Source organism: Lathyrus oleraceus, chromosome 2, assembly GCF_024323335.1.
Source record: "Lathyrus oleraceus cultivar Zhongwan6 chromosome 2, CAAS_Psat_ZW6_1.0, whole genome shotgun sequence".
Classification (NCBI taxonomy): domain Eukaryota; kingdom Viridiplantae; phylum Streptophyta; class Magnoliopsida; order Fabales; family Fabaceae; genus Lathyrus; species Lathyrus oleraceus.
Window position 1 is genome coordinate 69287255 of NC_066580.1, and position 27438 is coordinate 69314692.

General features: G+C 37.2%; 2 protein-coding genes across 6 annotated transcripts; one reads left to right on the forward strand and one right to left on the reverse strand.

Annotated features, from left to right (window-relative positions):
* Positions 1-14225: 14225 nt before the first annotated feature.
* Positions 14226-15800, reverse strand: LOC127121960 (pentatricopeptide repeat-containing protein At5g56310-like; the record flags this gene model as incomplete). Its single annotated transcript, XM_051052379.1, has 4 exons — positions 14226-14327; positions 14411-14506; positions 14592-14923; positions 15041-15800. Coding segments are annotated over 4 exons (1290 nt in total), but the record flags the coding sequence as incomplete, so codon positions are not given.
* A 4972-nt stretch (positions 15801-20772) lies between these two features.
* On the forward strand, positions 20773-24650 carry LOC127118150 (cytochrome b5 domain-containing protein RLF). 5 transcript variants are annotated; one of them, XR_007802107.1, is made up of 5 exons: positions 20773-21119; positions 21807-22161; positions 23543-23677; positions 23759-23865; positions 24043-24271. XR_007802107.1 is itself a non-coding variant. In XM_051048301.1 (5 exons), exons 1-5 carry the CDS (start codon positions 21087-21089, stop codon positions 24364-24366), a joined length of 651 nt encoding a protein of 216 aa, XP_050904258.1. In that variant the 5' UTR covers positions 20773-21086; the 3' UTR covers positions 24367-24650. The 5 variants fall into 5 exon arrangements, 4 of the variants coding, with proteins under 4 accessions (XP_050904258.1, XP_050904259.1, XP_050904260.1 ...); XM_051048301.1 differs by lacking the exon at positions 24043-24271 and adding an exon at positions 24290-24650 and having other exon boundaries at positions 23790-23840; XM_051048302.1 differs by lacking the exon at positions 23759-23865 and having other exon boundaries at positions 24043-24146; positions 24266-24311.
* The last annotated feature ends 2788 nt before the right edge of the window (positions 24651-27438 follow it).

Sequence of the window (27438 nt, forward strand, 5' to 3'; positions counted from 1 at the left end):
CAATGGATTACAACCAGCTTTTAACAGATTTTTCCAACAACAATTGGACTTGAAATGATGTTGGTGACAACCAAAATTCAGATACCAATTACAATTGTACTTACAAATAGACTGACAGTGATGCCCACGATGATTTGAACTTCTGAAATGATACTAGTGACAACTGGTCTTTGGGTCAAGGGATAACAATCAACATCATGACCGAAGGGGCTACACACATGGGTACAGGGTACACTTTGAACCATGCATGACTTGATTTTTGTTTTATGCATGACATATGAATGATCATGATATGCAATGCTGACAATAGACAGACTGGGAGTTTGTATGGGCTATTTACAGGGATTATGATTCCTCAACACCAATAACTCAAACTCGTACAATTAACAGGCGTATCCAGAGGAGAATCTATTAAGATTGACAATTATTAAAAACCAAAGGTCCATCCTTCCAGAGGATTAATAAGTTGTGTTCCATGGGGATTTTGTTGGTTATCCAGGATTATTTATGCAATCTTGAGACTTTCGGGAAAACAAATGATTTTCTCTTGATTTTCACATATATCAAAGTAATTTCGTTCCTTTTACTAAATTTCAAATTCTTTTTCAAGTTTCAAAATTTCATTATTAACAAATAAATGACACTTTGCATAACAAAGAAAAACGTAGAAGAATACAATTAACAATGATTAACAGGCAAAAACTTGTATTTTATTCAAGAATGGTAGCACACAAATGGCGTAGCTCCATGGAATGTTACAATTTTGAAAATGGCAATAAGGAAAGATTTACGTTGAATTTGGTGACCACTAACATCCCTAATAGATATGATTCCCCAAAATCTTGCTTCTAAGGGGAGTAACTGGATTGATCTTCTGCCTCAGATTCTTCGGTGTTAATCAGTAACAACTGATACAGTTTATGCCTTGTGCCCCTAACTTTTGCCTGGATCGCCCTTTTGGGTTTTCAATCCACCGGGACACTCCTTTTTGCCTAAGTCGCCTTTCTAGGTTTTCAACTTAGCGAGCTACCATTTTTTTATCCCTAACTTTTGCCTGGACCGCCCTTTCGGGTTTTCAGTCCACCGGGATACCCTTTTTTTGCCTAAATCGCCCTTTCAGGTTTTCGATTTAGCGGGTTTTTATTAGGCATAGTATTTTTTAACTGCATCAGAGTTCACGGGGTGTGAGAGCTCTTCATCATCCATAGTTGTGAGAATCAAGGCACCTCCGGAGGAAGCTATCTTCACAACATATGGGCCTTCATAATTGGGAGTCCACTTCCCACGTGAGTCCTTGTGTATTGGCAAGATCTTCTTGAGCACGAGGTCTCCTTCTCTGAATTCCCGAACACGTACTTTCTTGTCAAAAGCCTTCTTGAGCCGTTTCTGGTATAACTGTCCATGGCACAAAGAAGTCATTCGCTTCTCATCTATGAGGTTTAACTGATCAAATCTATTTTGAATCCACTCAGCCTCTTAAAGCTTGGTTTCCATCAGGATTCTCATTGAAGGTATCTCCATTTCAATTGGGAGAACCGCTTCCATCCCATATACCAAAGAGAATGGGGTTTCCCCTGTTGAAGTGCAGACGGAAGTCCGGTATCCATGCAGTGCAAAGGGTAGCATTTCGTGCCAATCCTTGTAGGTTTTCACCATTTTCTGCAGGATCTTCTTGATGTTTTTATTAGCGGCTTCAACAGCGCCATTCATCTTTGGACGATATGGTGAAGAGTTATGGTGCTCAATCTTGAAGCTTTCGCATAATTCTTTCATGGTCTTATTGTTCATATTCGTCCCATTATCTGTGATGATCCGGCTTGGAAACCCATAACGGCAAATGATCTCTTTCTTGAGGAACCGTGCAACCACTTGTTTTATCACATTAGCATAAGAGGCGGCTTCCACCCATTTGGTAAAGTAATCAATGGCAACCAGGATGAAGCGGTGACCGTTGGAAGCTTTAGGCTCGATGGCGCCAATCATGTTGATGCCCCACATTGAGAAAGGCCAAGGTGACGTCAAAACATTTAGTAGGGTCGGAGGCACGTGTACCTTGTCGGCATAGATTTGGCATTTATGACATTTTCTAGCATAATTGAAGCAGTCGGATTCCATGGTCAACCAGTAATAACCAGCTCTCAAAATCTTCTTGGCCATGGCATGCCCATTGGCATGAGTTCCAAAGGATCCTTCATGAATCTCCTTGATCAACAGGTTTGCTTCACGTCCATCCACGCATCTGAGCAGAATCATGTCGTGGTTTCTCTTGTATAACACACAATTGCTTAAGAAGAATTTGGATGCTAACTTCCTCAATGTTTTCTTGTCAAGGGTTGTTGCATCTATTGGATATTCTTGATTTTGCAAAAAGCATTTGATGTCGTGAAACCAGGGTTTACCATCGGCTTCTTCTTCAACCGACTGGCAGTAGGCAGGCTCAACTCTCCTCTCGATCTGAATGAGAGGCGCTTCACTATGGAATCTAACTTGGTACATTGAAGCCAACATAGCCAAAGCATCAGCAATTTGATTCTCAGTTCTCGGGATATGACGGAAGGTGATTTCGCCAAAGTATTTTATTAATTCCATGACATAGGCATGATATTGGATCAACTTGGTATCACGGGTTTCCCATTCGCCCTTGACTTGGTATATCACCAAGGCTGAGTCTCCACATACTTCGAGGATTTTGATTCGGAGGTCAATTGTTGCTTCAATGCCTAGGATGCACGCCTCATATTCTGCTATGTTATTTGTGCAATCAAAACATAACCTTGCTGTGAAAGGAGTGTATCCACCATTCGGATTCCAAAGAACACCTCCTACGCCATGTCCCATGTAATTGGAGGAACCATCGAACATGAGCTTCCACCGAGATCCGGGTTCAGGTCCTTCATTAAGTCCTGGGGCTTCACAATCTTTTGCCACCATAATGTCCTCATCAGGGAAGTCAAACTTCAACGGCTGGTAGTCTTCAACGGGCTGGTTTGCCAGGTAATCAAATAACACGCTTCCTTTAATGGCTTTCTGAGATACATATTGGATGTCATACTCAGATAGTAACATCTGCCAACGGGCGAGTCTTCCAGTCAAAGCTGGCTTTTCAAAGATATACTTTATTGGATCCATTTTTGAGATCAACAAAGTAGTGTGGCAAATCATGTATTGTCTTAGACGACGAGCGGCCCATGCTAAAGCACAACAAGTTTTCTCCAAGAGTGAATATCGGGTTTCACAATCGGTAAACCTCTTACTCAAATAGTAGATGGCATGCTCTTTTCGGTCGGTCTCATCATGTTGTCCCAGCACACATCCCATTGACTTTTCAAGCACAGTTAAGTACATAAAGAGTGGTTTCCCTTGAACATGCGGAATTAGAATAGAGGGCTCTTGCAGGTATTATCCGATTTTCTCAAAAGCCATTTGGCAGTCAGAGTTCCATTCAACTGCTTGATCTTTTCTTAGTAACTTGAATATAGGTTCACACGTAGCAGTCATATGAGATATAAACCTAGAGATGTAGTTCAAACGTCCCAGGAATCCTCTAACTTCTTTCTCTGTACGTGGAGCAGGCCTTTCTTGTATTGCCCTAACCTTGTCTGGATCTACCTCAATTCCTTGTTGACTAACAATGAAACCAAGCAACTTTCCAGATCGAACACCGAAGGTGCATTTAGCAGGATTCAGCCGTAGTCAGAATTTCCGAAGACGCTCAAATAACTTTTGCAAGTGATCTATATGATCCTCTTCACTTTGGGATTTTGCAATCATATCATCTACATAAACCTCAATTTCCTTATGCATCATATCATGGAAAAGAGTGACCATTGCTCTTTGGTAAGTTGCCCCAGCATTTTTGAGACCGAATGGCATTACCTTGTAGCAAAATGTTCCCCAAGGGGTGATGAATGTGGTCTTTTCCATGTCTTCTGGATCCATCTTAATTTGATTATAACCCGAGAATTCGTCCATAAAGGAGAAGACCGTGAACTTAGCAGTGTTGTCTACCAGAGTGTCAATATGTGGCAGGGGAAATCGTCCTTTGGACTAGCTTTATTTAGATCCCTGTAGTCAACACACATCCTGACCTTTCCATCCTTTTTGGGTACTGGTACAATATTAGCTACCCATTTGGGATACTTCGCAACTGCTAGAAAACCGGCATCAAATTGACGTTTCACCTCGTCACAAATCTTTAGAGCCATGTCGGGTCTTGCTCGTCGGAGCTTCTGCTTCACTGGCGGGTAATCTAGTTGTAGTGGTAGCTTGTGGACAACAATATCAGTATCTAAACCTGGCATATCTTGATACGACCAAGCAAATACATCTACATACTCTTGTAGCAGCTTGATCAATCTTTCTTTGATGCTTTCCCCAAGTGTAGTCCCAACTTTGACCTCTTTCTTATCTTCTTCAGTGCCAAGGTTGATTGTTTCCACTGGTTCTTGATGCGGCTGAAGGGCCTTTGACTCGTGCTCGAGCATCCTTTCCAATTCTTCAGGGAAATCACAATCTTCCTCACTATCCTCTTCCACTTGGTAGATGGGGAGTTCAAAGTTATAGGAAGTAGTGGGGTCATCGAATTCAACTGGTTTATTGATTATTCTGCATGTTTTTTAATGATAGTTTTTTTAGAAAAATGGAAATGAAATGCAAAAGAATTAAAAATATTTTTGTAGTTTTTGAAAGGATTGCCATTTTAAAGAAAGAAAAACAAATGAACGATAAGAATTTGAACAAAATGCTCTTTATTTGTCATAATGATTTTGAAATTTAAAGGGGCCCTACAAATGATCCATTAGCCTTGGGCAGAGCTAAGGATTTTCAAAAAAACAAAGGAAAACACAATTACTTTGACACAGGAAAAACTTCTGGAATCTCAACTGCTTCCCAATTTGTTAGGGTTGTTTCACACCGGTATATCAGATTTGATGCTTCTCCATCTTCAGTGTCATCTTCAACTGTACCAACTTGATCTCCATGGATAAATTATGTGCTTAGGAAAACTTCTTGTATGCTCCGCACGCGGTCCTTTGCAGGGACCAAGGCTCCTCCCTTAGCAGAAGGCTTGTACCCCAAACCAAAACGATCATTTTTCTCGCTGACATTGATGACTTGCCCCCAACCTGCAGGGCCTCCACTTTCAACTGCTGACCTTGCACTATTCAAAGAGGCGAATGACAAACCGACTTTCTCAATAGGATCCTTATCCTCTAAAAGTGTGGCATTGGATATTTCGAGTGCTTGGAAAGAGGTCTCTAAGGCATCCTCATCAGCCTCGATATAACGGAAAGAGGAGAGTTGACTGATGATAAAATCTTCTTCACCCGAGACAATGACGAGCTTGTCATCGACAACAAACTTCATTTTTTGATGCAAAGTAGAAGTCACTGCCCCAGCAGCATGTATCCATGGACGTCCCAAAAGGCAGCTGTAAGCGAGATTTATGTCCATGACTTGGAAATTGATGGGGAATACATGCGGTTTGATCTGGATTGGTAGCTCTACCTCCCTAACTACTGTCCTCCGAGAACCATCAAATGCTTTTACCACAAGTGCACTAGGTTTCAATTCCGAACCTTGGTAAGATAATTTAGCGAGTGCCCTCTTTGGTAGAACATTGAGGGACGATCCAGTGTCAACTAAAACCCTGGCCAGAGCATCTTCTTGGCACTTTATGGATACATGTAAGGCGCGGTTGTGATTCTTCCCTTCTTTGGGTAGCTCTTCATTGCTGAAACTTAGAGTGTTGCAGGCTGTGATATTGGCGATCACCCCACCGAATTGGCCAACCGTTATATCTTGGGTAACATGAGCTTGAGCAAGCACTTTCAGTAGAGCCTCCCTATGAGCTTCAGAATTTAGAAGCAAAGACAAGATAGATATTTTTGACGGTGTCTGATGTAACTGATCAACTATCTTATAGTCGCTTTTCTTTATTATTCTTAGAAATTCACTTGCTTCATCTGCTTGTACTTCCGGTTGTGTCCCTCCATACTCTGGGGTAGGATTTGCAGTTGCAGCTTCCCTTGTTGGTTCTTGAGGGTTTATATTAACATTGAGAGTATAAATCCGACCGCTGCGGGTCATCCTGCTCGTCCCTGCGATGTTAGTGATATTGGTGTCAACATTCTCCAAGCCTTTCTCACTTTCAAAATTTTTGGGTTTTTCATCTACCACTCCATCTACCACGATTATGTCATATTTCCAGGGTACCGCTTTGGTGCTTTCAAAAGGAAAGGGGGTAGGCATACAAACTACCACGGGTGATGGATGAACAACATCTTTTCTATGATAAGTTATCTCAAACGGTTCTGGTAGATTGAAAACGGGTTCAATGACTGAAACTTCCTCATTTATTATAGGCCCACAAACTTGCAAAACACCTTGATCCATCAAGTTTTGAATATCAGTTTGTACCACTTTACATCCCCTTGGATGAACGACACATTCTTCACAGTTGTCGTGGCATGTATCAATCAAACTAGCTCTCACCAATCTTGCATGAAGTGCTAGCAATGGAGTTTTAACATCTTCAACATTTTTGATTACACAAACATCAGAAGCATCCTCGATGGCATTAACATCACCATGCGCCGGCAGAGGGTTACTTTTTACGTTGGGTTTGATATCTCGAAATGAAAGAATCTTCTTCTCAACCAGCTCTCGCACAATATGCTTCAAAGCATAACATCCCTCTAAATCATGTCCATGGGCACCCTCATGGAAAGGACAATGGGCATCTGGATTGTACCATGGAGGTAAGGGATTTGGTGGAGGACCCAAAGGTCTGGGAGTCACCAACCCTTTTCGCAGTAATGATGGGTACAACTCAGTGTACATCATATGGATTGAAGCGAACGGAAGTCTACCTCTTTGTAACCTATTTTGATTTGGAGGATTTTGTGGATGGGGAGCCTGTGCCCTAGGCTATTGATAAGCAAGTGGCGTGGGTGCTTGCTGGTATACTGGTGCTTGTTGAATAGGTTGATAGACAGGAGCTTGTGACTGGTTGAAATTTGGTGTGACTGCTGCCACATACGGTTGTTGAACATACTGCACTGGATAAGTTGGTTGCTGCTGAGCAAATTGATGTTGCTTCTTCCATGAAAGACTCCTTCTTTGACTAGTTGACACTGCATTTGTTTCACCCTCTTTCTTTCTTTGAAAACTTCCGGGAAACTTTTTGGCATTATTACCAGATGTTTCAGAGGTGGTTATCATTTTTCCATTCTTCAATCCAAGCTCGACCTTTATGCCCACGACAACCAAGTCAGAGAAGCTTGCAGATACATTACTCACCATCCTTTCATAGAACATAGGTTTTACCGTATCCATGAACCAATCTGCTAACTCCTTCTCAGCAAGGGGTGGTTCGACTTGCGAGGCCACTTCCCTCCATCGTTGTGCATATTCCTTAAAAGACTCGTTATCTTTCTGGGACATGCTGAGCAATTGCCTCCTATCTGGGGCCATATCCATGTTATACTTATAATGTTGGATGAAAGCATCAGATAAGTCTTGGAAACAACGAATTCTACTTTAATCAAGGCTTAAGTACCACTTAGAGGGAGCACCCCTCAAGCTGTCTTGGAAGCAATGTATCATAAGTTTATCGTCCTCTACGTGCGCAGCCATTTTCCGATAGTACATAATAAGGTGACTTTTAGGACATGAGTGACCCTCATACCTGTCGAAATCTGGGGTCTTGAATTTTGCAGGAATCACAAGACCTGACACTAAGCACATCTCCTTAGCAGCAACACCAAAAACTTGGTCACCTTTCATAGCCCTTAACCTTTTCTCAAGAATCTGGAAATTCTCTTTCATCCCTCTTATGTCTTCTTGCCTTTCACCCTCTTTGTCTGAAAAGTCTGGAGCATGCTGTTGATCCTCAAAATAAGGTTGCACGTGTGCACGGACGAGAGGTGGTGCGAACGTGTGGACCACTGGATGAGTTTCATTGATAGTTGGTAGAGGAGCCGTCTGCTGAGTGGATTGTACAAAACCAAAAGCGCCTTCAACTGGAGGTGTGAAACCGGGAGGTAGACCATAGGCTGGCCAAGTGGTTGGTATGGTCCTTGCAGGTTGGGGTTCAATTGTAGGACCGGTGATTTCTGAAACGACCGTCGTTTGGGTGTCCAAGTTGGCCCTAATGACTTGTAGTATCTCCATGACTTGACCCATGTTTCCTCATAGGTCTTCGAGTTCTGAGCTTACTCGCTCCAATTCTTGTTCTTGATCTGCCATTCTTTGACGAGCACTGGCTCTTGTGTTGTAGTGGTGTTGAGGACTCAGTGTGTAACAACTGATAGAGAAAATGGAATGAGTTTTTATTTATTTATATGGAGAATGCATGAATGTATGTATGAATGCATTTTATGTTTATTTATTTTTAGGGATTCTTATAAACTTTGCAGTTATTGAGCATGCACTTTGAAAGTAATGTGAACAGAAACAGAAAACAATAGTCAGAAGCTGATGCAAAAATTCAATACCCATTCATTCAATGAAGCCAAAGAGTACGAAGTATATAGTCAAAGTGGGTACAAAACATTAAGCCAAATACAAAAATTGGAAATAACACGAAGCAAACAACTTAAAGAGTCTTCTTAGCAACTCGCTCTTTGTGGGCCTTCAATTCTTCTTTGAATCTTCGCATCATCCTTTCGTAAAGTAAAACAAGGTCACGAGCCGAAGGATGAGTGTTATTTTCATCCATGTCCTCTAGAGCATTTTCTAATTTCCATGGTAAGTCTATGGCCACGCCATTACAAAACTCTATGAGGTTAGCCAACTTCGTACGGTATGTATCAACACTTGGCTGCAGAAGGTTGATGGTGCATTCATACTCATCCAATATCTCATTCAAATGCTTCCTATGATTTAGCCAACCCATGCTTTGGCTCTTCAGAGACTCATATTGTTCCTTCCAATAACTAGCTAGCTCCTTGTTAGTATTCAACTCATCACACTTCTCTTCCCAGGCTTTAGGACATATTTGAAAGGCTCTTTGGGCTTGTTCCTTAAGACGTCTTTCACGCACCACTTCAGCTTCGGAGCTTCGAAGTTGCTCCTTCAGTTCTTGTATTTGGGATTCAAGCTCCTCCCTTACCTCCTTCTTTTGCTTAGTGGCTAGGTCCCACCAACGCTTCCACTCTTGTCCATCTCTTTTAGCCTTAGCTAACTCATCACAGAGTGAACCTAATCCACTATCAGCCTGATCTAGGCACTCCAAGACTCTTTCCTTGAGATCTTGCTCAATTATGTTCTTCTTACGACTCTCCTCCAAAAGTTCCTTCCTTTGGTTACTCTTCCTTTTGAGAATCATATTTTTCCCAGTTTCTTTGTAGAGTTCAGATTGCAGATCATCCTTCTCCTTTCCAAGTTTAGCTACCATGGCTCGAAGTTCTTCCACCTCTTCAAGAGAAACATGGTCTGGTTCTGGTGAAGTAGACTTTAGAGGAATCTCTATAGAAAAAGGGAGCTTCACAACTTTGATCCTCTCCGAGACCCATTGCTGATAAGGAACCCTTGTTGCATCATTCTTCTTTACTAATTTTGTTCCTTCGGTATGCACCTTTTCCCAAGATCGAATTATCTTACGGAGGAGAAAAGGATCATTGGTTCCCATATCATTCAAAACCATCTCTTCTAACTCTTTATCATCGGGCTTCCCACGCATAGGGTATCCAAATTGTCGCAAAGTTAACATGGGGTTGTAGCTGATGCAACCTTTAGATCCTATTAGTGGTACATTTGGGAAACTACCACAACTGATAATGATTTCTTCAACATTCAGCTTGTGTCGGTACCAAATGATATCCTTACTACACAAAGACACCAGAGTTCTTGCCCACTCCCCATTGGACATTTCACTGATGTGAGCATTATGCTTGAACACATATGAGATAAGCCAATTATAGAGCAATGGAAGGCAACATATTAACATTCCATTCTTCTTTTGATGTCGAGTATGCAAAGTATGAAAAGTGTCAGCTAGTAGTGGAGGAACTAAACTTTGTTTATCCTTCCAAACGGCCCAAAAGATACTTATGGCAGCTGAATCTATAAAACCTTCATGGGTTGGGAACAATACTAGCCCATATATGAGAAGAGCTAGTATATTTGCCAATGCATCCCAATGATGTATCACAAACAACCTTTCTGCTTCTTCTTCTAGGTAAGACTTCCAAAAACCAAAGAGATTCTCCCTTTTCTTCCAATTAGCCAATGCATCAGATATGGGGATGTAGAGGGCAAGGGCTAGCGTCTCTACCTCAGGTACCTGACCAATCATATTATACGGTGTCCTTCCTTTCATAGAAAATCCCAAGAGCTGGTCGAATTCCTCCAAGGTTGGATTCAACTGAAAGTCTTGGAATAAGAAACTTCGAAGCGGAGGATCATAGAACTGAGCTAAAGCGGTGATGGCTGGTGTTTGAACATCTACTGAGAGGAGATCCAAAATATGGCCAAACTTTCCTTGCAAAGTAACCCTGAAGCATGCGGGAAGTTCATTCAAAAGTCTTGATATGTTGGCGATATCTGGCATTTTAGCTTTGAATGGTAATGCTTTCCTTCTTTCTGAACCCATTACAAACTTTTTGTGCTAGCAACTGCATATTCAAAAAATTCCCTGAAAACAAAATTTTGTATGAGTGTCATGATGTTATGCAAATGATCATGAATGTATGGTATTTGGTTTTGGGATATCATAAGGTAACTCAAAACACCCTATTTGGTAGGCTTCTTAATAGATAGTTCTAAATTGGTTACCCATAAACCCACTCACAGGATAGTTTCTACGTTTCTGATAAGGTTCCCAGAGTCATGGACCATAATCGTATCAACATCATGCAACAAGCTAGCCGCTTTATGACAAGAGTGACGAAAGGTCTCTTCTGAGCGGGGTTTTCATGTTGGGTGCAACAAGGAGAGGCCCTTGGAGTCCAACATTACGCAACCACCAAAGCAGAAACTGGTTCTAAGAGGGGATCCTAGAGTCATGGACCCTTCATGAATCAACGTCATGCAATAGGCTAGCTGTCTTATAACGAGATCTACAAACAGGTCTACTCTAGGGGAGTCTTCATGCTAGGCACACAAGGAGTGGCCCTTGGGGACTAACACTACACAACTTCCAATTCTAAACTTATGTGTTCTCTCTTCTTTTTTCAAAGCTCGGGTGTAGAGCTTTATTCATGATATCAAAATCCCAACACCCACACATAGATATATATACAGATATAAAAATGCGATAAAACAGAGAAAAAGAAAGCATATAACAAAGGAAGAAAAATAAACAAACAAAGCTAACACACATACAAAAACTTAACTGAACTAGGGTTGACTCACTTAGGGATGTTCCCCAGCAGAGTCGCCATCTGTCGCACCTCGAAAAATGAGAACACGACTATAAGCGAAGCGCAATCGCACGCTCGCAATGATGGACTGAACAGAGTCGCCACCGAATTTTATTTATTCCTAAAAAGGAAAGGGAAAATATCGATAAAACTCAATAAAGAACGACAATGATTATGGTCGTCGCAACCAAATCAGGGTTCGGGAGTCGATTACGCAAGGGGAAGGTATTAACACCCCTCACGTCCGTTGTATTCAACGGAAACCGTTTAGTTAGTTTCGTTTTGAATGTTAGCTTAGGTTAGTCTTCTCAAGTTATTATGAGGGAAAAAATAATAGGATCAAAAGAAAAGAGAAAATGTTTTTGGATTTTTGCAATAAAGGGGACTAAACCTAAGGTTTTTTTATTAATGGGCCTGACAAGATTTACAAATCCTGCTCCTACGTATCTCAATAGAGAAGTCAAGGCTTACGTAGTTTTGGGTAGAAAATGTTTGTTTGTTGGTCGATTTTAGCGAAAGCTATATTGTATTAATCGACGAAAACATTGTTTTACCCAAAACAGATGAGGAGTGGATGTATACCACACATCGAATGGATTTACAAATCATCATTCGGAAAAACGTCACTTATCTCGACTCAACAATCGTGGCCGAAACATTGTTTTGCATCACCTTAAGACAATATATCTTTCGTTTATGAAAAAGGTTTTTGATTAATCGCACGACGGCGAGAACAGAGTTTGATTGGTTGGATGTATTTTGAGTGATGGCGAGAACTTTGGGAAGCGAGATATCCATCTCAAATCCTAGTCTCAGGAGCGCACGGTATACACCATGTTCCATTTCCATCTTATTGACAAAAGTGTTTAATAAAGATTAAGTATTTTTAGGTTTGATTGAGAAAGGGGTTTGAAGAAACCGCATTGACAATTTTAGACGATGGCGAGAGCTAAGATAGGCAAGGCATCCACCTTGAATCTTAATCTCAGGAGTGCACGGTATACACCATGTTCCATTTCCATCTTATTGACAAAAGTGTTTAATAAAGATTAAGTATTTTTTGGTTTAATTGAGAAAGGATTTGAAGAAACCGCATTGACAATTTTAAACGATGGCGAGGCATCCGCCTCGAATCTTAATCTCAGGAGTGCACGGTATACACCATGTTCCATTTCCATCTTTATTGAAAAAGTGTTAAGGAAGGAATCAAGTATTTTTTGAGTTTGAATTACGAATATTTATAAGAACGAGACATAAGCCCCGAGATCAATAACTCAGGGTTCCACCGGAATGCTAGATTCCAATGGTCCTTTTTCATTCGAATTATTTAAGAAAATTATTTAATGGACAACGAACACTTGATAAGAATCAATTGTTCAAAGAGTTACGCCAGAATGCTTGATCCCAACGGCCCTTATTTTGTCCAAGTTAATTAAAGTGTTTTAGGGACGAAAGAAAAGAATGAATGGTTAACCCAAAACACGTGGCTCGGAATCAATCATTCGAGAGTTCCTACTAGAATGCTAGATTCCAATGATCCTCTTCTTTCGAGTTTGTTTAAGAAATGATTTTTGTAAGTTATAGTAAGAAATTATAAAAGATTTAAATAAAACAGCAAGTATAAAATAATAAAGCAAATGGAGATATGATATTCCTAAGTATCGAACCCATCCCACTAAAGGAAGTGAAATCGCTCTCTCTTCACTCGGCCACTTATGATCATTTGTTTCCTTAATAACAACTTGAATATATAAACAAGAATAGATTAAAATAAAAATTAAAATAAAAAAAAACTAAAACGAGATGGTCTGTTGGACTAATCAAAGCCCACAAAAATGGTGTGAGGGATCCTAAAGATCAACCCTAGCCGCCTGGTTGTTGGGTGGGATAACAACACTTTAATCATCATTAGTACCAACAAACAAAAGTTAATGAAAGGTTGCATGGAAAAACCAATGGTCATTAAGTTCTAAATAGGTTTTAATTGCTTTTAAAATAAAATAAAAGAGGAAGAACTAGGAACGTGAAACAAAGCTTCACAAAAGACTCGTTCATCTTCCTCAAGAAGACGAACCCGTTCTCTTAGCCTTACCCAATCTCTCAACCTTTCGCACCATACCCTAAACACAAACAAACCCGTGGCTTTCAAAAAATTAACAAAAAGCACTCACCTTTGTCACTTGTTCTTCAAACCTCTCCGCTTCGTCAATCGCCGGTGGAAGGAGGAGACGAATATTTCGGTGGAAGATTACTAGGTTTTTTCGCTACAGTAGTCATCGAAAATTTTAGGGTTTTTCGTTGTGGTCGCTCTCTAACCTCTCTCTCTTCTCTAGGGTTTTTTTCGGCCTCTTCAACAGTATCCGCCCCTCTCCTTTTATACTCACCATGTTAGGGTTTTAGATTCAGCTTATGGAGATCAAAAGGGTATCCCTTGGAAGTGCTTTAAGGCGCTTCAGCTTTGTCTGCCTCTTTTGACGCTTGACCTGGAAAAGGTAATATGAACCACGTACTTTCCTTTTGAATTTGCCTTAATTCCTCTTTTGGGTCGCTGTTGAACTTTACCGCCTTGCTGAGTTAACGTGCTTTTTACTGCAGTGAAACGCGAGCAAAAGAATGAAAAGCAACAACAGGTCCACTGTGTATCTTCTTCCTCAAAATTATGGCCACCTCTCACAATTCGATGTTATTTTGCTGCAGGAAATACGTTACGTGATATGAGCGTAAGGGTTGGCTTTCCAACTCCTGAGACTGATGCGATCTTGGGTTCTTGCTGAGATTTATTCAAAGACTTGGTATTAAGCTCATCATACACACTAGAAACTGGCATCTGAGAACTCAATGAACATTTCCATGAGGTGATTAATATTGAGAAGGTTCCACATGCAAATTTTCCATTCCTATTCCTTCACCCTGCGACTGTCCATAAGGTAAACCGCCAAATCGTTGGTGAGATTGATACCCCTGTAACACATTAGAAAGCATTTGTTGTTGTTGGTGTATTAACAGTTGTTGCTCCTCCTGCTTCTGCTTTATCGATAACTCACCCTGCTGAAGTGTGGAACAAGCATTGAGTGCTTTTCACCCTTATGTAAGCTCTTTGACAAGTATGACTCAGCAACTACAGAAAGAAGATCTTTCATCTGAATCTCAGCATCCGTAAATGTGGTATGGCCATCCAGATGAACTGTAACCTTTGAAGTAAGTGCGGAATCTTGAAGAAAATACAACAAAGGCTTCTTGAAGACGGCCAGCTCGCCCAAGCAAATCAATCATGCAGCCATAATGCTCAACCTTAGGTTCAATTCCATATCCAGACCTCATCGACGTGAAATAATCACGACCTAGTTCAACCAATCCAACATGGCTACAAGCAGAAAGGATGACAATAAAGGTGACTTCGTTTGGCTTGATTCGGCCCTCTTTCTCCACGCAAGCAAATACATGAAGGGCTTCCTCTCCTAGACCATGTAAAGCTAGCCTGTAAATCATTGTTGTCCATGTTATAACAGTATTACGTTTCATATTCTCAAACAATTGTAGTGCTTTACTTATGTTGCCTGATTTGGCATACATGTCTATGAGTGAGTTGTAAAGAGGAGAAATCATTGTTGTCCATGTTATAACAGTATTACGTTTCATATTCTCAAACAATTGTAGTGCTTTACTTATGTTGCCTGATTTGGCATACATGTCTATGAGTGAGTTGTAAAGAGGAACAATCATGCTCAATTTGTGCTTTTCAATGTAGTTGTGAATCCACTCCCCCAGGTGAAGAGCACCCAAATCAGCACATGCAGATAGCACAGCCAAAATTGCAATTTCATCCGGCTTCACATTCTCAAGCTGCATTCTTCTAAAGAGCTTGATAGCCTCACTAGGATTATTCGCTTGCGTGGAACCTGAAATAAGAGCCGTCCAAGAAAAAACATCTTTATCCCTATGAGGCATAGAATCAAACAGCTTCCGTGTATTACACACATCACCCACTTTAGCATAAGCAGCAACCATAACATTCCAGACAGAACCATTTTCTCCAAACAACAATACAAACTCATCAAACACCTTCCGTGCAGAAGAAACATCATTCCCACAAGAAGAATACATTTGAATAACCGAACAAACAACCGATAAACACGAGTCTAAACCAGTAACAACACCGACACAATGAACCTGTCTCCCCAAAACAACATCTTTCAAAGAAACAACGACTTTCAAAACATAAGGCAAAGAGTAAGAATCAAGCGACAAGCCTAGTTTACAAACGAAGTTGAAGAACAAAATGGAACGTGTAGGGTTGGTTGAAGAACGTGCGGAGATTATGTTGTTGTAGACAAAGACGTTGAATGGACGGTTGTGATTGAAGGTGAAAATGGAGTAAGAGTAGTTTGGGAAACCGAGTAAAGCAGATTTGTGAATGAAACGGGAGAGGTTGATGCAATGGGAGAGAAGTTGTTGAAGTTGTTGTGATGAGGGTAGAATGGTGGGAGAGGAGGAAAATGAGGATTGATGGAAAAAATTTCAGGACCAAAATCAGGGTATGACACTTTCCCTTTGCATAACTAACCACCAAACCCTTGTTCTCTTTTTATTAGTTTTGTTTTTAAAACTTCTTCAGGTTTTGTTCGTACTTTTTCCCTTTTCCTTTGGAAACAATAAAAGTGCGATGGCGACTCTTGCTTTACGAGTTAAGTTAATTGATAGCTTAATTTCAATTTTTTTACTGCTACAAACATAAGAGTTCACAGTTTTAATCATCCAAGCTTAGTTGCAACATAGACCATATATTCACACTGTTAAAGCGACAATTCGTCACATCGAGGGGTTACCGCACCATTATTGTTATTAAGTTTGGAGCATCATAGTCGTAGAATTTAATCTTACCATCATTTACATTTCAGCTGTATCAGATTCAAGTCTCTGATTGGAGCAAGTTTTTAATATATTCCGCACTGCTTTATTTTATTTACTCTATTGCATCATTTTACTTTTATTTCCTCGCATCGCTTTACTTACTTTTATTTCCTCGCACCATTTTACTTTATATTTATTTTCCCGCACCTAATTACTTTATTTACATTATTTCCCGCTTGTTACTTTCCGTGCAAACATCTATTTTCAAGCTCTACATTTATTTGTAAGTTCTTGTTGAAACTCAATCACACACGTATCACTTTAATATGTCATATCTTGCTTTTCAATCATATATTTTATTGTTTACCGTAACCATGTTCAGCTAAATCATTAATGTTGGAATGTCAGGACCGTTGATTAGACGGTACTCCATATGTTGTCTCTGTAAGAATGCTTTTGGGGTTGTTTTGACTTTAATACAATTTTTTTGTAATTCATTTGATTGGTTACTACGGAAGTAGTACCGTGACCAAGTCGGGTAAGATCGAAAGCCTTCTGACACTTAAGATAAAATTGGTTAGTTTTTTATTAATAAAAACAACGGAAACACTTTGTTAATTAATTAGAAAAGTTTAATATTACTAGAATGAGGTTTTGAAACTATTTTCGGACGCGTTTATAGGTTTAGAATCCGGTTGTCCGAGCATATGCCGAAAACCTTTTTAAGTTAAATTTTTCAATCAAAACTACTTTTCAATTGAGTTAAAGAGGTGATTACATAAAAAGGGATTTTCTACTTTAACACAAGACGCGACCAGTGCAGCGTGAGCGGCTGGTATAGATTAAAGATAAAGTCTAGTTCCGAAAAATCGAAAGTGACAGTTCCTTTTTAATTAACTCATTTTCAAGGAAGAAAACATTGTCTCATAGGTAGTTCTAATAAGAGATAATAGGAGTATTGTTGATTAATGTGATCCACATTCCAGTATTACATCGTTGAATTCATTTAAACGTTATTATTTTCATTTTGTTTCCGTTCCAAACATTCTTGATATCGCCTTATATAAACACCATAACAATAGTTAACGATAGATTGACATTGGTCTCTATGGGATTGATAATCTTTTATATTACTCTGACGTATTCCGTATACTTGCGGAAAACACGCATCAATGAATCAAGAACACATGGGCCTTAAATTGAGCTTAACCAAGCAAATGAAGCATGCACAATGAATGATAGTGAATCAAATGGAATTAGGGTTAGATGCACACACAATGAATGATAACCACAATTAGGGTTTCGTGATCAAATTAAAGCTCCAAAGGTCAAACACAAGATCCCATAGTAGCAAAGTCAAGAATTAGGGTTTCGATGCACAAATGAATCCTGAGTTATGATCTCCATATACCAATGTCACAGAGATCATAAAATTAGGGTTTCACCCCACATGATGAGCAAATGATGGACAATACCACAACGTTAGGGCTTGATCCACAAGCAAACTCTAGCGCTTGTTAACCACAAACTTTGAATCTATGACGATTATTAGTAATTGTTAACATGAATGAATGATGCACATGAATGAGACATGAATTAGTGTAGATGAATCTCAAGCCAGAGTTTAGATGAAAAGTGAAAAGGGAGGATTGCGCGCCATGAGCCTTAAGTAGTAGATAAGGTATGAGAGGGAGTATTCCTATCCTCATTCTGAATATCTTTGGATACAGGACGCCTGACCCAGTTGTTCAAAGTATTCACCTCTACTCATAGACTTTGGTGTAATTCAAGTCAAACAAGTGTCAAGTTCTCTCCCCCATTGACAACACTTCACAGTCAAGATTTTGAAGACAAATGGACATCAAGAATGGATCACTCCATCATTCAAGCATAACAACGGATTCTTCTTGTAGCACTTGTTAATTATGATACAAATTATACGCCACGAGTCTTAAGTAGTGGAGAAGGAATGAGAGGTAGTATTCATATCCTCATTATAAATATTTTTGGATACGAGACACCATACCCAGTTGTTCAAAGTATTCATCTTCATTCATAGAATTTAGTGCAATTCGAATCAAATAATCGACAAGTCTTTTTCCCCATATTCAACAATTCTACACCTCGACATTGCAACAATCAACATCCATTACACTTGCCTCTTTGGACTAAACACACATTTTCTTTGAACTTCCATCCATTCTTTGGGTTAATCACTTCATGGTTAAACACCAATTTCTGAACCAATACTTTCATGCATTGCCCTGTGGAGCCTCATACTCTGGAAACCTTCATGCATTGCCTTGTGGAGCCTCATGCTCTGGAAAACCTCATGCATTGTCCTGTGGAGCCTCATGCTTTTGCAAACCCCTTTTTCTTTTCTTTTACCCTATAGAGCCTCAAGCTCTGGCAAATTTCATGCATTGCCCTTTGAGCCTCATGCTCTAGCAACTCTCATGGATTGTCCTGTGGAGCCTCATGCTCTGGAAAACCTTCATGCATTTCCTTGTGGAGCCTCATGCTTTGGAAACCCCCTTCTTGTAGATCTTGATCCTTGGATCTAAGTAAAATCCTATAATTCTGCATTGGCCACACCATCTATTGTTTAACACCACACACTCTTTATTTCATACATACCTATCTTATGGGATCAAACAACACAATCCTGGTCCAATCAATACTTCCATAACACCTCAACAACACTTTCACCATAACACTCTTTCAATTCAAGCAACTCTTTTCCTTTTGTAATTCAAGAAACTATATTTTTTCTTTTACCACACAAACCTTTTGCAAAACAATTTTCTTTACTTTTCATAAAAGAACTATTATAATTCGTTCCTTAGAAGTCAGACTAAAGCTTAGAGCATCCGACCGAGGATCCGAATTAACTAGCGTCAAAGCACTTCTAGGATACGATTATAACAGTTTCCTGATACAATATATGTTTATTTATCTTCATAGCACACTTGTTCAACATGACATAAAAGAAAACAATGTAAATAGTTCATTTAGAGATTCAACTTCATTATTTCAAAAGTAGAGGTTTAATGTTGAATCCACCAATTTTGTATTGGTGACAGTGAAGCGTACAAAGTTAACAAAGCCAAAGCCTCTACTCATGCCAGTCTTTTGATTTATAGCAACATAAACCCTACTCACAACACCAAAAGGCCAGAAAAGCTTAAGCAAATCAGGCCTCCTTGTACCCTCCGAGAGGTTGGTTACCCGAACAAAATTTTCATTGTTCCTCCGCACCTTGTTGAAAATTGACCATGCGTACAATTTATGGTTAACAAAGAAAATTTCTAAGAATTCAACAACCTTCCTTGCCTGCATGTGTTTGTTGAAACCAAGATTAAATAAAATTTCAGCAGGACGCTTTTCTGCAGTTGATGCATCCATGGCTTCCAGTCGTTCATACACTCGTTTAAGTGCTTCACCTTCACTATCATCCTAAAACATAAATTAATCAAGTGCGGAGTCATCTATAAAAGCAAATCATCTGTGAGTAAATCCAACACTATACTTTGTAAAAGAAGTTGGCAAGAAAAAAAATACATAATTCAATCCCTATGTCCAAAACTATATTTACTTGAAAAATGACATTGTAAATACAAAGTCGACTCTATATTAAAACCTAAAAAAACTAACTAAATAATGCATTTGTTTATTTCTCTCTATTTTATATATTTACATCGAAGTTAAAAGGGCACGTATCGTAAAAAGAGGAAGAAGGAAAAAGGAAAAAGGAAGAAGAGAAAGAATAATACAAAATGAAGAGGAATGTAAGAAAAAATAATTGTAATTGAACCATGTGATATCATCAATTGAACAAAATCTAGCAAGCAAAGACATAATGCAATAACCATATAATTGGAATTGAACAACTTGATATCATTAGTTGCAAAAAGTAAATTTTAGACCAAAATTACCCTTATTTTAGTGAGGTGACAAATTTAGAAGGAATAACAAATGAGAGCTTTCCATATTATATTCTTTTCTTATATTATAGATTTTAATGATAAATACTCTTTTATAATTTTATATAAAATCATTTTTAAAAAAAAATTAAGGACTACTCTATATTTAAAAAAAATCATTTTTCAAATCGGACAATATCTTATATTTCTTTCAAATCATGTATATTTTTAAAATTATTCTTTTCACATTTTTAGATGATATTATTTAAAAAAAAATATAAATATAAAATATGATGTCCAAATACAAGTATTAATAGAATAGAAATTTGTTCATGTAATATTATTCAAACAAACAATATAAAAAATTGATAAATTGTGTCACAGTTGTCATAATTTTCAAAAACGACTTCTCAATCTAAATATTATATTTTTTAAATGGTGATAATTTAAATATAAACATTAGAATGTTTTCAGGGCATAATTGATAATTGTGTATGGAATTCAAATGCATTGACTATTTAAACCTATAACATCTCATTTATTTATTTTTAAAGAAAAAATTCTGATTATTTGATTAAAAAAAACTCAATAATATTATAAAAAAATTCAGATTTTATCATCCGGATCAACTCGAATAATATTATAAAATTGATAGAATTTGACCCCTAAATACCAAAGTATTGTTGAATTTGATAATTTACTCGAATAAATTAATAGGGAAAACACAATGTGTTCGCGGCAGAACGAAATTCACACGGCATAGACCGTAATTTCGCACGCAGCAAAGATTGAGAAAATCACTTTTTGTGAATAAGTTCAGCGACAGAAAAGGAACCCTAGCCAATATTTTCAATCCATCGCGTGCTTCATAGATCGCCAGAGATCCTGCGATTCTGCCTCCATAATCGCCTATCCTACCTGCCTGCAATCATCAGTGTGCTTTGAAATGGACAGTGATAATGATTTCACTTTTTGTCAGGTAAATTTTCTATACACTGAAATTATACTTTTTTTTCATTTCATTAGTATAGGAAGATTGAACTCTCAGTTTTGTCCTCAATATCGGTCTCTTTTTGAATAATTATTGTAATTAGGTGGATTTGTCATAAGGTTGCTTGGATTTAGTTATTTGAGCATGTTTATCAACATTAGCACTTGTTAGACTTTCTGGGAGAGCTTATATGATAAGAGCTTATGCTATAAGCTCTTAATTAAGGTGTTTATACAAACGAATAGAGTTTAATGAGTATATTTTGTTGGTGTAAATCCGGAGAGACATCTGTTTTTCCATGTTGTACCATCAATTTCAAGACACAATTAGAGCCTCTTTGTTTTTGTGGTGGGTAACCGTAGCACGCGTCAAATGCGAAGCTGCAATTTGTAGCTTCTCCAAAGGCACGGCAACCTGCATAGGGAAGTGGGGTTGAATTATATCCAAACACAGGCCTAAAAAAATGGGTGATGTAGCAAAATAATAGATTTTACTCTACTTTTCGTATGTATCTTTTTAAACCCTTTAATATTATTTTGAATTGTTTATCATTTTTATGTACTCTATGGAAGAAGTAGGAGACAATAATATTTGAGAAATAAAATTGAAGGTTATAACTCTTGCATTTGCAAACCATAACCATGCACCCTTCTAATTTAAAATATGACTCTGTAGGTCAGTACACCCGTAGTGGAAACTAAGGAGCTTGTTTCAAATATTGCTGATATTTCCATAAAGGACGAATCATCAAATGCAAGTAGTAGTAATCACAACAATGGTGGTTTCTTATGGAAGGATGGTATTGATTCTTCCAACTCTAAAAAGGAGGGAACAGTTGGTTCTTTGTCTTTCAGTGTAATCAGCACGGCAACTCCTTCAACTCAAAGTAATACTAAGAACTTGCCTCAGAAGTTGCCAGAACAAAAGAATTCTCTTAAAAAGCCAACAGTTCGAGCCAAAGTTCCTTTTGAGAAGGGTTATAGTCAAATGGACTGGCTCAAGCTTACTCGAACTCATCCTGACCTTGCAGGTGCAGTCATTCTGTTGACCCTTTTTTATAAAAAAATTATCTCATTACTTATGAGTTTTGGAAGACAACAATACCTGAAAGAGTGAATAGATACTGACTGATTATTATAGTTGAAACTTGAATATAAACTGCATTCCGTCAGTTTCTGCACACTTACTGTCCAAATTTCCAATCCTTATGCTAGTATTACCCAAGCTGATGACCAATGCCAATGGTTGGCAGAAGCTATAGGTTGTGTATTTTATATAATCTTTACTCCCTACTCCAAATTTGGCCTTTAGAATCCAATGATCGGTCTTAGTTATGACATAGGTGTGCTTGGGCACCTCGAAATATTTTTAAATCATATATTTTTGTCCAAGGTTGTTGAATTCACATGAGGACCGACAATGCCATATCTCTTTCTGTCTGATTTTCATTTCTTAGTTGTTTCCTGCATTTTTCTTCCTCTTAGTACATACTTTTTTTTTTGTTTTTCTTCCTTTTCTTGTTTAGCTTGTGGGCTTGTGTTTAAAACATCAAGATCAATCATGCAATTCAACCATGTACTCACAATCAAGCACCTAATCACATAATTTACATGATTTTCAAACATCATTCACAAAACTCTCCCTTGATCACGAAGAAGGTGATGATGCTTAAAACCCCGAAGTCCTAACAAAGGACTCACCTTGAAGAGAAGATTCTGACTTTGAGAGATGAAGAAAGTGATGATGCTTAATCCTTTAGGTGATGAAGGTTCAAAGAGTGTGCTTGGTTCTTGATGCATGCAAGGATGATGAGTTTGAGATTTCCTCCTCTTTGCTCTAAGTTTCACGTGCTGTCTCTCTCAATTCCCCTCTTAGGTTCTGATTTGGTCTTTGCTCCAAGTTTCACGTGCTGTCTCTCTCAATTCCCCTCTTAGGTTCTGATTTGGCACGAAGGGAAAATGAGGATGGAATGAGAATTGAGTTGGCATTCCACTTATAAAAAGGATGTGAGAAAAGATCAAGATACCCTTGGTGTTAGTTCCTCCACTAATCAAGCTATTAATCCAATTTATCTTCTAACTCCCAATATTTGACACTAATCCTCATCAAAATAGAATATTAAGTACCTTTTAATTAAGTTTTGGGTATGACACTGTCGGAAGTAAAATAATCTTATTTTTCTTGTCCATTTGGGCAAATTGTTTCTACTTCAAGCTATATTCTTTTACTATACTGAACTCCATGTCTGACAAAAAAGTTTTACTATACTTGAAAGATGCTAATTGCATATAGTATTTGTATGTCAAGTTTTCGGTTATCACTTGTTTCTGTGAACATAATAGTTCTTGTCATTACATAATTTTAAGGATAAAAGGTGATGCTATTTATTAACATCATCTTTGTTGATCCAGGTCTAAAAGGACAGTCAAACAGGAGACTTATATCTATGGATGAAGTAAGAAAACATAAATTAGAAGGCGAAATGTGGACTGTATTAAAAGGCCGTGTTTACAATATATCACCATATATGAAGTTTCACCCTGGAGGTACAGCTATCAGCTCAATCATCATGTTCATATATGACATTTTATTATTATTCTTGACACTTGACACTGTTTTCGTTAAAGTTATATATGCATTTGGTTGGTGAAAAATCAGGTGTTGATATGTTGATGAAAACTGTGGGAAAAGATTGCACATCTCTATTCAGTATCCTTTTTGTTATTCCCCTACTGTATGATTTAAGTTTGTGAGCCTACTTCATTTGTCTGTTTCTATTTTCTAATGTTACCATAATTGGAATTATAGCTTTTAGTTTCTTCACTCTCTTTGAAAAGATCTCTGCATGCATTGCATTTGGTGTGGTAGTTAAGCTTGATAAATGCTTCTTACATGTTTTCTCATGTCTTAGCATGCGCTTGGATTTGCGGTGAGAATGGCAAAATCATGGTGAGCCACCACGATGTAGGCAGAAGCTACACTTCAACAAAATCCAAACTCACTGCTCATCCAAATGTACACAGTTATTTTTCACCTGAGGAATTGGAATTATGACCCAAATATATATTATTTAGAAATTGGAGTTGAACTTTCAGTTGTTTCTTAAGTTTATATTCTTGAATAATTTCTTGCAGCCTTTCCCTTAATTCCTTTGACAGATAAATACCATGCTTGGGTTAACGCCGAATTCTTACTGGAGAAATGCCTTGTAGGTACTTTAGATGAAAGCCAGTGAAGAAAGAACAGTTTTATTATAATTATGAATAATCACATGAACCTACCCTCGGCTCAAGTATGTTATAATATATCTCTTTTAGGCCCTCTTCTATTTATTGGGCAGTAGTCATCATTCAATAAGGAACAAATGAATAAATTCTATACATATATACTCGTTTCTGTTTAAAGAAACCCAATGAGATATTGGTATACAATTATTGGTGAGTACAGCTATTCTGTAATCTGGAATTTTGGGTTAGTGATGTAACATTTAGTAAATGTTTGTTAACTTTGTTATTGTGATATTTCGGTGTCTGTATTTTTACATACCGAAAGTGTTTTACAGCAAGAGGCAGAGTGTAAGCAATGACTTGCTTTGTGATATTTCGGTGTCTGTATTTTTACATACCGAAAGTGTTTTACAGTAAGAGGCAGAGTGTAAGCAATGGCTTGCTGCAAGCATAATTACAGTGTATTTTAACATTGTATTATCCCAATATGCTTAAATCTATCAAAATATACTGTTGGAAGCGTGTTTTTCAGTGTATTTTCTGTCACAATATACTACCAGAAACATGTTTCCAGGAAACACTCCGGTGACCGGAGGTGGATTTAGAAAGTCTCTTTATTTGAGAGAGACATAGTTCTTGAGAGAGACATAGTTCACGTGGGCAAAAAACTGTGACCCCTGTGAGTAGGGGTGACGAATGAATGATATATGTCATTGTTAATATATGCACCAGAGTTAAAATGAAAGAATAATGTGTTGAGAATTCATATGAATGAATAAATATATCCAATAGTCAAAATCACTTGTGCAACAAAAACATGTACGTATCACTTGTGCAAGTTGCACTTTTTATCTCCATGTTATGATCCAAGTATATATATTTTTTGTTTTGTTTGAGTGTTAATCATTATATTAATAGTATTTATTACTCTTGTTATTAGGGGTGTTAAGTGGGTCGGGTAAATTCGAACTATACTTGTTTTGTTTGAGTGTTAATCATTATATTAATAGTATTTATTACTCTTGTTATTAGGGGTGTTAAGTGGGTCGGGTAAATTCGAACTATACTGGATTGTTTCGACCTAACATTTTTTTTAGAAAATTTTTACTTTATTTCCCTACATTTATCCATGTACCCCTTTATTTTATAAAAAGTATCAATTTTATTCTTTAACTAATTTATTATTTTATTTTTAGATATTTTTTAAATTTTATTTTGCGTATTGGAAGAGTTTGCAAAAGAGTTTCGATAGTATTTTTTAATTTTTTTTGTGTGTATCGGAAGATTTTGCAAAAGAGTTCCGGTATACAAAAATTGACTACCGGAACTCTTTTGTAAAGTCTTTCGGTATATAAAAAAATTTAAAAAAATGCTTGAAAAATGAGTACCGGAACTCTTTTGCAAAGTCTTCCGGTACACAAAAATTGACTATCGGAACTCTTTTCCAAAGTCTTCCGGTACAAAAAAAAATTTAAAAAATGTTTGAAAAATGACTATCGGAATTTTTTTGCAAAGTCTTTCGATAAATAAAAATTATCTTTCGAAACTCTTTTGCAAAGTCTTTCGGTACACAAAAAAATATTTTAAAAAATACTTGAAAAATGACTACCGGAACTCTTTTACAAAGTCTTCCGGTACACAAAAATTGATTACCGAAACTCTTTTGCAAAATATTCCGATATACAAAAAATATTTAAAAAATGCTTGAAAAATGACTATCGAAACTCTTTTGTAAAGTCTTCCGGTACACAATTTTTTTTATAAAAAAATTAAAAATAAAATAATAAAATAGATATTTTTATGAAAGGTAGGGGTATAGGGATAAATGTAAGGATATGAGGTAAAACTTCGTTCTTTTAGTTTGAAATAAAATCGGACTAAAATCGAACCAAATAAGTTGAATCCGATGATAATTGGTTCATGTATTAGATTTTTATACTGTAAACCCGTTTATCCGAACTCACCTTAATTAATTTTTATGACTTATATCATCATTATCATAGAGATTAGGACAAAATATTCAACTCCAAGAGAAAAAAAAAAGTGTCTGTGGACATGTTATTTAATTTAATTTGTTATTAGAAAATTGCTAATGTATTGGACTATTCAAGCATAGAGTTTATTAGAAAATTGTTAATGTACTGGATTAATCGCATAGAGTTGAGAACCACCTTCCATACTAACTGAAGTACTAATTGCATATTCAAAAAGATGTTTTTTCTTTTAGGTATGTTTAAATCTATTATGAAGAAATTGCTAGTTTAGTATTTATAATTGAATACTATTAATACTATATTTTTTCATAACATTATGGAAAATTATTATCATAAATATATTCAAATATCTTTTCACTTTTTTAATGTATCCTATCAATCTAAACCAAATCAATTTGCTGTTTTTTTAGTTTGGTTTGGTTTGAGCTTTATAGAAAAAATTTATAAATTCAATATTTTTAATTGGTTTAAACATTCAATTCTCGCAAAATCGAAGTAAACCTACATGTGAACAACCATACTTGTTACATCTCCTTAAATATACACCTCCATCTAAAATAATAGTATTTTGTTTAAAAAACCCAATAAACTCTAAAGTTGATTTATCATCATTTTCAATACATTTTTTTTATAAAATAGATTTGAATCCACCGTCTTAATCATTATTCATATTTTCATCAACTTTATTTACAAAACACACTTTTACCAACAATTTTCTTCAACCCATGAAAATCGTCAATTTTCTTCAAGCATTCAAGAAACATAACAAATTGAAAATCAACATCACCAACAAAAGCCCAAAAGCAAATGACGGCAAACTCAGAATCAACATCAGCAATCTTTTTAAAATCAGGTCTTCACAATCTTGAATTATTTTAACAACCTTATTACTATACACAAAAAAACAAAATCTTTGAGAAATTCGACCATAAGAGTGGAATCATGTTCAATTCCTTATAAAATCTTTGACATCAAAATCTAGAATTTGGTGCAATTTCTCATAAAATTAGGATTCAGATATTAGTTTCAAACTAAGATATCATAAAAATGGGGATTTCTTCATGAATAGAGATTTTATAAATAAAT

Excerpts from the sequence above, each read along its gene's own strand:
- LOC127118150 (XM_051048300.1), top strand. The coding sequence starts at position 21,087 with ATGGACAGTGATAATGATTTCACTTTTTGTCAG. Across the intron at positions 21,120-21,806 it reads ATGATTTCACTTTTTGTCAG|GTCAGTACACCCGTAGTGGA; the intron begins GTAAATTTTCTA and ends ATGACTCTGTAG. Across the intron at positions 22,162-23,542 it reads AACTCATCCTGACCTTGCAG|GTCTAAAAGGACAGTCAAAC; the intron begins GTGCAGTCATTC and ends TTGTTGATCCAG.